This window comes from Oryctolagus cuniculus, chromosome 6, assembly GCF_964237555.1.
Source record: "Oryctolagus cuniculus chromosome 6, mOryCun1.1, whole genome shotgun sequence".
In the NCBI taxonomy this organism is placed as follows: Eukaryota; Metazoa; Chordata; class Mammalia; order Lagomorpha; family Leporidae; genus Oryctolagus; species Oryctolagus cuniculus.
This window is the reverse complement of record NC_091437.1, coordinates 37,684,150-37,694,370: the sequence shown is the minus strand read 5'-3', so window position 1 is coordinate 37,694,370 and position 10,221 is coordinate 37,684,150. Positions and strand designations below refer to the sequence as shown.

Below are 10,221 nucleotides of genomic sequence, written 5' to 3'. Positions count from 1 at the left end.
CATCTAAACCCCAGGGGAAGCTGTGACGGTGAGCCGGGCTGACCCACTGAGGGGCTCCTGTGGTCAGAACCTCCAGGCCTCTCCCTGCTGGGTTGTCACAGAGCAGCTTCCTCCAGTGTGGGGTGCAGGCCTGGCTTCCAGCATGGTGGGTAGGGGGAGGGCAGGTGGGCTGGGGTCGAAGGCCCCAGGCTTCTCTCAGGCAGAGGAGCAAACATGTTCTCAGCATCACTGGCCGATGATGAAGGACGTGGATGAGGGGGACTTGGGGAAGGAGCCGGAGTGCAGGTGCTTGTGTCCCTTTGAGGCTGGGATGCCACCCTCCTGACACACGGGCCTAGGAGCTTGCCAAGCCCTGTGATTTGGGGTTCCATGTAAGTTCTGTGAGGTAGGTGTAACCAATTGCGTCTCCATCCGCCCTGCTCCTTCCTGGGGGTCAGGATGGGATGAGGGGCCCGGGGTCTGAAAGCCCCAATTGTCTCATCACGTGGTTGGTTCCTCCGGCAGCAGCCCCCATCCTGAAGGTATCTGGGGGCTTCAGGCTGCCGGTCGTGTCAGCACTGAATATCCATCACCCCTCAGATGCCAGGGGCCCTCGGGGCAGAGATCCCATTTTTTCCTTACTGTGTCACAGTTCTCAAGCCACAGCACCTCACCAACATGGGGGTCTGCCTCCCCAGGGCACCCTTTCCCTCTTCCCTGCACACGGAGGCCCCCGCTCCTCTGCATCTAAGCCTCTGAACAGAGAAGGGTGTCGGAAAACATGGGCGCCCCCGCTTCCTGGGTGTTCAATTCCCCGGCAAAGACACAGCCTCCCGAAGCCTCGGGCTCCCCGCCTGCACACGAGGGTGACACACACTCCCCAGAGGGTCACAGTACGGGTGACAAGACGCAAGCACAGGACCTGTCCTACTGAAGGGCTGAGGAAGCCATGGAAGTCTCAGGGACAAGGACTCTGAGGCTTCAAACGTGTTCAAACGTGCTTGAATTAGAGGGCCACGGAGGGCACCTAAGCTCCCCCATTTTTCTCTGGGGCCAGAGAAGAGGGCTCACCAAAGCTCACATGGGGTGCTCAGCCCCCGTTCTGTACCCACTCATCCGTGGATGAGACAAAGATATTTTCTGCTTCAAAGTGATTTCCTGTCTAAGGAACATTGGTCTGTTGTTGCCACAACATTCAAAAAGCCTTGCGAATCCAAAGGTCTGCCCAGAAACAAGTGATGAGGGCCCTGGGCAGCCAATGGGATCATGCTGGCCTTGCTACCTGCCTGGGGGGCTCCCCCTCCTCATCCTGATCGGTGAAAGGCAGCTCCGCCCACATGGGGTATTTCCAGCTTGGTGGTTTTCACTTCCACATCCACCAAGTGGGCGGAGTGGCCTGCTCTGGACGAATCAGACTCTTCGTCAGCACCAACTTCAAGAGTTGAGCCACGGGGTTCAGGTCCCAGACGCGCAGGCAGCAGCAGCAGCAGCAGCAGCAGCAGCAGCAGCAGGTGCACAGTTGAAGACCAGCGAGGCCAGAGCCATGGACGACCAGCGTGACCTCATCTCCAACCATGAGCAGATGCCCATGCTGGGCCAGCGCCCTGGGGCCCAGGAGAGGTATGTGTGAGCCCCAGGACAGCACGGATCCTGGGCTGCCCCAATGTGCACAGGAGCCCTGGGAATCCTAGAAAGGATGAGCCCTGGCCCTCGCACTGAGATTCTGGTTGACGTTGAGCCAGTCTCTGGCCTGCTCTGGGCTTCGGTTCCTTTAGAGCAGGGGATCCTTCCCCTCTTAGCAACGTGTACCTCCTTGCTTCTGAAAATCAGAAGAGTGCCCAGAATTCTCTCCCTAGGCTTTCACACAATGTCAGGGGCTTCGCAGACCCCCTGAAGCTGAACCATGAACCTTAAGTTAGGGCAGGATTTTGAAAATGTCCTGGATCCGGCCGGTGCCGCGGCTCACTAGGCTAATCCTCCGCCTGCGGCGCCGGTACCCTGGGTTCTAGTCCCAGTTGGGGCACCGGATTCTGTCCTGGTTGCTCCTCTTCCAGTCCAGCTCTTTGCTGTGGCCCGGGAGCGCAGTGGAGGATGGCCCAAGTGCTTGGGCCCTGCACCTGCATGGGAGACCAGGAGGAGCACCTGGCTCCTGGCTTTGGATCGGCGCAATGTGCCGGCCACAACGTGCAGGCCGTAGCGGCCACTTGGGGGGTGAACCAACAGAAAAAAGGAAGACCTCTCTCTCTCTCTCACTGTCTAACTCTGCCTGTCAAACAAAACAAAATGTTCTAGATCCAAGTGGAGAAGCAGCTTTGGAAAGCAGCTCTTCCCCGAGGCCCTTCCTCCCATGACCGGGTATGGGGGTGGGTGCTGGTGCCAGGCACGTGCAGGTGTCTGCAGAGCAGGGGGAGGGCTTCAGAGAAGTCAGGAGGGCGTTAGAGGGGAGGAAGGCGCTCAGGGTGGGTGTGGCTGTGCCCTGTCCCGTGCAGTCGGCCGGAGGACCGACCCCAGGGCCCCTTTCTCAGTCCCCAGCTTCACCTGTGTGTCCTCTCTGCCCCCCCCCCCCAAACTCCAAAGAGGCTAGAATATACTATTGCCAGTGCCCCCACCCCCATCTCCGAAAAGTAATTTCCGGCCTATGGGAACTCAGAGTGAGATGTAATGTCACCTGTTGCTAGGCAGAGGGAGGTTGGGGAGAGATCCTCCCAGGCAACCTGAGAGAGGTCAGCAGCAGCCCTTGGAAGGCCCAGTGAATCCCGGGCTGATGGGGCTGACTCCCTGAAGAGCACTGGGTTCTGGTCCAGGTTCTGCTATGGCCACACGGTCTTAGAAGAGTCACTGCCTCTCTCTGGGACTCGGTGTGACAGTAGCCCCAGGCGCTGTTAGTGCCTCTATGAGTGTAAAGTGCCCCTATGAGGTAAAGGCTGACTCCACCCTAGCAGCCGAGCACTTCCATTACCCCCAGTTTTACAGAGGAAGAGACTGATGCTCATAGTGGTGACTTGCCTGGGTTACCCCGGCCAGGGAGCGCTGGAGGCAGAATGTGAACCCTGACTGGCCTGACTGCTAGGTGGGGGGCTCACCCCTCCGTTCAGTCCCCGCACAGGGGGAAGTCTGCAGGGAAGGAAGGTGGCACGGGGCACCCAATGAGCTGCAGACCCAGATGGGCTCAGGGTGCAGAGAAGGCACCCCTTGTCAGATCTTGTCTGGTTTTCACTTGAGGTCAGTTACTGCTTCTAAAACCAGCCCGGCCCCACGGGCTCAGGCCCTCACCCCCTGGAGCTCATCTGGGAGCCTTTCGCAACCGCTTCTGCCTGGAAACACATGTGTCACGAGTTCTGCCAGTTTTGGTTGGCTCCTGACTTCTTATTTCAGACGCAGGGTGATAGAGTTGGCACTCAGCCAGGACCAGGGGACAGACGCTCAAGGTGCACAAAGAGGAAGGAAGCCAGATGCTAAAGTTAACTCTTAACTCTCCTGAGAATAGCACTGGGGATTTTTTTTTATAGAGCAGTAAGTGTAAAACCCCTTTCGGTGGACTTTTTTTTTTTTTTTTTTTTTTTTTAAGATTTATTTTGTTTGAAAGGCAGAGTTACAGCAGAGAGCAAGAGAGGGAGAGAGACTTCTATCTGCTGGTTCACCACTCAAATGACTGTGGTTTTTTGGGGGCCAGGAGCCTGGATTTCCATCTGCGTCTCATGTGGGTGGCAGAGATTCAAGTATTGGGCCGTCTTCTGCTGCTTTTCCGGATGCATTAGGCAGGGAGCTGGGTTGGAAGTGGAGCAGCCAGGACTTGAACCAGTGCCCATATGAGATGCCAGTGTTGCAGGCAGCGGCTTTACCTACTGTGCCACCGTGCCCGCCCCTCAGTAGACTTTCCTACCCAATCTCACCCACATGAGGAGTTACAAGACTGGCCCACGGCCCCAGAGCTAAGCCTGTGGCTGAGGCGGATTCCAGCCCAGGTCCCGTGATCTCTCTGATAGAAATCTGTAGCTCCTTAGGCCTCCTGAGAGACTGAGGCTCAGAGAAGGGGAGGGACTTCCCAACAGGTTAGCAGAGGGGGTGGGCGGGAGAGCTGGAACCTAGACAGGCCTGAAGTTGGACAGACGCTCCCCAGCCCGAGCGGCCAGGCCCTCGTGTTCCTCGGGAAGACTGAGAATGGAAGGTGTCTTCCCCTCCTGTCTGACTGTCTCCCTTCCCCCACGCAGCCGCCATGCTTTTCCTTCCAGACTAATTCTCCTTTGGGCAGGGCCTTGGCCAGGAAAGCAGAGGGCTGGAAAAGAGAGCCAATGAGAATGAGCGTGCCTGTGATGTCTGGAGTTGCTAGGCAGAAGAGTCTCCTGGAGTTTCCTAAGCCATCTTCCCTGGTAGCTGCAAGAAGCAAGGGGCAGTTCCGTCCTGACAGTTTCCAGACGTCTCCTTCTTAGTCCGTTGTGTGTTGCTGTGAGCCAACACCAGATCGAGGAGCTTACAAAGAACAGAAATGTGTTCTCACAGTTCGGGAGGCCAGAAGTGCAAGACGCAGGCGCAGCGCGTGGTGAGGGCTCTCTTGCTGTGGGCTCACCCGGTGGAGGACGTTAGGGCGCCCTGACAAGGGCACCTCAGCCACTCCCGAGGGAGGACCCCTGGCCATCCAGAGTTCGAGAAACCCACGCGGGCACGGACGCTCCTGTTGCCCTGCCCTGCCCCGGGATGCTGCTTGGCCACAGTCAGAGCCGCTCCAGAGAAAACCCCGCCCAACCCTGGAATGGCTGAGGTGGAGGCCCAGGCCCTGCCTGGCAGGCCCTTGCCCCCAGAGGCAGAGTGTGGGGCACAGGGAGCGCTCCAGCCCGATGTCCACTGCTCTCCCAGCCCACTCTTAAATGTCACAGCCGCACTTCTCCTTTTCAAAAGGTGGGCCACACTCTGCGTCCCGGTCCCGTTTCCTTCCCTTTTCTCCTTAATTCTGATTTCACTGTGGGGGTGGGACCTTCCCCTTACATGGTAAATACAGACATCTTCTTTTGACACACAAAAACACAACCCAAAAATCCACACACACACAAAAAAACCCAGGGGCAGGCCTTGTGGTGTAGTAGCTACTGGCTTTCCCGTCAGCACCCCATTTGGGTGCTGGTTCATGTCCCAGCCGCTTCACTGCCGAACCAATTCCCTGCTAATGGCCTGGGATAAGCAGCGGATGATGGCCCAAGTGCGACCCCCAAGGAAGCTCTCCTGGCTCCTGGCCTCAGATCAGCCCAGTTCTGGCTGTTGTGGCCATTTGGGGAGTGAATCAGCAGATGGAAGATTTTCTCTGTCTCTCCCTCTCTGTAACAAAGACTTCCAAAATAAATAAGTCTTTAAAAACAAAACAACCCCAGACTCTTCACTTCTCTTAAGGCAATCGTGATCCTGAGCAGGTCCCCCTGGCAGCAGGAAGCTGGGGAGACCTCCACCTGCACCTGCCATTGCACACATGGCCACCAAGGCCCACACAGGACAAGGAACGTGGCTCTTCCCCACTGACCCCTGGTCCAGGGGGCACCTCCAAGGTTTCTTCCTGGGAAGACTTTAGTGGCACGGATGGCTGGGGAAGGCCAGCGTGTTACTTGTGCCTGAGTGCATGTGTAGCAGGGGTGGCCCCTGGGCTGATGGAGCCAGGGGCATGCATCCCCCACTCCCAGCCGACTGCTGGGGCAGTCACCCCGTGAGTTCCCTGACCTCTATCCCCCATTCTTCCCAACAGGAAGTGCAGCCGCGGGGCCCTGTACACAGGCTTTTCTGTCCTGGTGGCTCTGCTCCTGGCAGGCCAGGCCACCACCGCCTACTTCCTATACCAGCAGCAGGACCGGCTGGACAAGCTGACAGTCACCTCGCAGAACCTGCAGCTGGAGAGCCTGCGCATGAAGCTTCCCAAGTGTGCGTGCCCCACTTCCTCCTGCAGCCCTCCCCCGACTGCCCCTTCCCCCAGAGCCCCCCCCCCCCCGCCCCGGCCCTGGGATCGCTCTCACGCTCTATTCCCTGCCCCACAGCTGCCAAGCCCATGAGCCAGATGCGGATGGCCGCCCCCATGATGATGCAGGCACTGCCCATGGAGAACCTGTCCCAGGGGGTAAGGGCAGCACCTGGGCGGTGGGAGGGAAAATATCCAGCCTGGATGGGACACAGGTGCCAAGTGCAGGGGCACAGGAAGACAGCTGACCCAGGGAAACCCTATGGGTCCAGAGTACTGGGGAGGGCTGCGTGGAGGAAGAGGGCTCGGCAGGGTGTAGGGGAGGAGGGCCCAACCCCCAGTTTACAAAGTGCTCTTCACCTCTCAGGGCACCTTCCAGTCCCCTCCATCTCAAGCCCTGAGTACCCTATACCCATATATATTTTTAAAGATTTATTTATTTCTTCCATCCTCTGGTTCACTCAGAAAGTAGCTGCAACAGCTGAGGCTGTGCCAGTCCGAAGCCAGCCCAGAACTTTTTCTGAGTTTCCCACCTGGGTGCAGGGGTCCAAGCACAGGGGCCATCATCCACTGCTTTCTCAGGTGTATTAGCAGGGAGTGGGACTGGAAGTGGAGCAGTCAGGTCTGGAACCTGCACCCAAATGAAATGCCAGCGTTGCAGGTGGCGGCTTAATCTGTTACGTCACAACACTGGCTGGCCCCGTGGATATTCCTACATAGAACAGTGAGCTCCTAACAAAGCCCTGGGCAGGAACCTTATGCCAACTCAGCCCATAAGGACTCTGAGGCAGCAAGTAGGGGACTCACTCAAAGTCTCACATTCAATGGTGGCTGAGATGCCCGGGCTGCCGGCCCTCACCACATTAACTGTTCCTTCTTCCCACAGCCTGTGCAGAACGTCACCAAGTATGGCAACACCACACAGGACTACGTGATGCACCTGCTTCTGGTGAGTGCAGGGCAGCCGCCGGGGGGCCTGTCTGCCCACACAGGACCATGTGAGTGGCGCCCCAGTGCCTACACCATGCCTGGCTGTTCCGCACCATTGGCAGTCCAGCTTGTTTTTAAGATGAACAGAGACCAGAAGCTTGCAAAGGACTGTCTCAAGACTCCCCCCTTTTATCTTCCCCAATTTTTACTCCATGTCTCCTCTGTGCTGGACACTGTGCAAGGCTCTGGCTCATACTGGTAGACCAGATGGCCTCCTAAAGCCACTTAGATCTCAGGCCAGTTTGGGGGACAAGTGCCCAGGTGATGACCCAAGCACACTGGAGGTAGTCAAGGAAGCCTTCCTGGAGGTGAATAAGTGTGCGAAAAAGACTTGGGCTCATTGGTAGAGCTAGCATGGGACCTGATTCCCAGCCCTGGGACCTGGTTGCTGTAACAGCTAGAGTGCTCCTTCCACCCTCCCCCACCATGGCTAAGGTCCAGCTCAGGCTCACTCCTCAGGGTGGAAGGCAAGGGGAACACAAGCTTCACTTTTCACTTTGCGTGCCAGGGAACTCTTTTTCAACCTTCCTTCCTGCCCCTCCACTCCGCAGAGGTCTGACCCCCTGAAGGTGTACCCGCAGCTGAAGGGGAGCTTCCCGGAGAACCTGAAGCAGCTCAAGGGCACCATGGACGGCCTCAACTGGAAGGTGGGCGGGTCTCCCTGCGCTGGAGCCACACCCCTGCCCTGACCCCAGGCTCCAGCAGGGCTGGGCAGAGACGCTGGGGAGGTTCACCAGCACGTTCAAAACCAAACACCACAAGGTGCTCACCAAGCCGCAGCTGCACTCCCGGTGTGGTGGTCTTGTCTAGCCCCCTGCCGTTTCTGTCCCCAGGGGCAAAGCCAGGCAGGTAGGGGTTTAGGGATGGCTACTGACCCCGACTCCCTGCCTCTCCCTGGACTAGGTGTTTGAGAGCTGGCTGCACCAGTGGCTCCTGTTTGAAATGAGCAAGAACTCGCTGGAGGAGAAGCCCACCGAGGCGCCAACCAAAGGTTCGGGGAGTGGGAGTTCTGGGGGGCCTCCTGGAGCCGCTCATCCAAGTGCCACGGAATCTCCCACTCTGCCTCCACTCGCCCTGTCTTTCCTGCCTGTTCTGGGCTCAGGTGCCCCCAGCACCCAGCCTGTCTGCACCTTCCTGGGATGACCTCCCTTGTGGAGGACAGCACTGGGCAAGGGAGCCTGCAGGAGTCCCCCGGTGACCTCCCCAGCTCCGCTGCCGCAATCCCAGGGATGAGGCCACGTCGCCCAGCCGGTGAGAGCTGGCCAGCAGGGCCCTTCGGAGTGTTGTCTCCTAGCTGCCACGCTGCTTCAGCCAAGTCTCTTCCCCTGGGCTTCAGGGTCCTGAGGTGAAAGGTCCGTGGCATCCCCCGCCCCGGGCCTCGGTTTTCCCACTGTATTTGTAGGAGGGGCCTCCCGAGCTAGCTCCTCCCACTGCTGGCCATGTGTGAAACAAAGACAGGGAGCTCACTCTCATCACGGCGCCCGTGGCACTTCTCTACAAGTCAGCATCACAACTACAATTCCAATTGTTCAAGGGCTTTGAGGAGGAATCACCATGTTCCGGGGTCGAAGAGCCACATGGCCATTCACGTCCCCTCTCCTCTCGGACCCGGCTAGGCCTCTACGATGGGTGGCATGCATAAAGCCTCTTGGGCAGAAGGCACGAGGCCCACAGCAGTGGTGTTTGGGTCTCACCGTGTCTTCATCATGCCTGTCGCTTCAGTACTGAGCAAGTGCCTGGAAGAGGCCAGCCACGTCCCTGATGTCCACCCGGGCCGGTTCAAACCCCAGTGCGACGAGAACGGCAATTACATGCCGCTCCAGTGCCATGGCAGCATCGGCTACTGCTGGTGCGTCTTCCCCAACGGCACCGAGGTCCCCCACACCAGGAGCCGCGGTCACCATAACTGCAGTGGTAAGCAGCAGCCACTCCACAGCGGCACTGAAGGCCAGGAAGGCCGAGGCAGGCCAAGGTGACAGCTCCCTCCTGGCACGGGAGGGCATGCCTCTCTGCATGCTGTCCTTGTCATTTCTCTCCTCTTACATCCATGCTCATCCACAGCCATCCATGCATTGTCCTCCGGTACCCAGGTGTCCCGCATACCCACCATCTCAGCCTTTTCCTTGGTCTTGCTCCTTTAGGTCCCCCCTCTTCCTCACTGGGCACCTGCTCTGCCACACACTAGGCCTGTGGCCACCTGAAGTGCCCCTGGGCACTGTGCCAGTGGTGGGGTAGGAGGGACTAGAAGTAACACATTTGCTGCTGCTTTGCAGAGCCAATGGAATTCGAATACCCATCTTCGGGGCTGGACATGGCCAGGCCGGAAATGGGTAAAGGTAAGGGCCCTGCTTTGGGGGGGTGGGAGGATTCTGGTCACCAGCTGCCCATCCTCCAAAGCAGCCTCCCAGGGATGGAGGGCTGGGGGAAAGCTGCCTGAATCCAGTCTGGGCAGTTCTTTACTGGATCAGGGGGGCAGCAGACGGCACAAAGTCCCTGACCGCTTGGGGGCCCCAGGATGCTGGGAAGGCGACTTCAACTTCAATCTGCTGCTTTCTCCTAGTTTTCATATGAGAACTGCAGAAGCCGCCTCCAGCATCCAGCCAGCTCCGCATGCCAGCTTCTGTTCCCCTCCGCCCCCAACTGCAACCCAGGCCCCTTCCATCTCCCACCCTGTACCTCAACCCATGAGACTCTGGTGCCTGGCTCTCTGTCACCCTCAAGTCAGAACAGCACAGACGACACGGGTGGGCCAGTGCCATGCCCCCGTCTGCCATGGGATGAGCAAGAGCTGGGCAGACCTCCATCAGTGCCTCTAGGATCCAGACCGTGCAAGAGGTGGCAAGGCCCAGGCAGAAGGGACGGCCCTATTCCCAGACTCCAGGATGGACACACCGGTGTTTCTCCCCTCCACTTCTGGCTTTGGCCCCAGCTTCTCGGCCTGTTTACCTGGGGGATGAGCCACCTGCTTCCCCTTCCCCCTCACTCCCCAAGTTAGAACCCAGACTCTTCCTCTGCCTACCCCCAAGCCCCCCATCTACCCTTGTACTCAGCCATACTTGTCACCAGCCCCCAGGGCCACAGCTCACATAATAAACGGTAGGAGGTAAGACACTTGGGCTCTGGTGCTTCTGTTCATCCAGGTGAGGAAACACAAGGGGCTCAAACCCAGAGACCTGAGGGGCCAGAAAGGGCTGGGGCGCCTGTGGTCCATGGACATGGGTATACTTGGCTGCTAACATACACAAAGATGCTTCTCTTCCAAAAGGAAACAGGCTGTGGCCTGGCTTTTTAAGCACAAGCTCTTCTTCCAACTTTCT

General features: G+C 58.3%; 1 protein-coding gene across 2 annotated transcripts; it reads left to right on the top strand.

Annotated features, from left to right (window-relative positions):
• The first annotated feature begins 1,295 nt into the window (after window positions 1-1,295).
• On the top strand, window positions 1,296-10,015 carry CD74 (CD74 molecule). Of its 2 annotated transcripts, XM_008255262.4 has the most exons (9): window positions 1,350-1,599; window positions 5,708-5,880; window positions 5,994-6,073; window positions 6,801-6,863; window positions 7,456-7,551; window positions 7,808-7,895; window positions 8,627-8,818; window positions 9,178-9,240; window positions 9,465-10,015. In XM_008255262.4, exons 1-9 carry the CDS (start codon window positions 1,523-1,525, stop codon window positions 9,473-9,475), a joined length of 843 nt encoding a protein of 280 aa, XP_008253484.2. In that variant the 5' UTR covers window positions 1,350-1,522; the 3' UTR covers window positions 9,476-10,015. The 2 variants fall into 2 exon arrangements, with proteins under 2 accessions (XP_008253485.2, XP_008253484.2); XM_008255263.4 differs by lacking the exon at window positions 8,627-8,818 and having other exon boundaries at window positions 1,296-1,599.
• The last annotated feature ends 206 nt before the right edge of the window (window positions 10,016-10,221 follow it).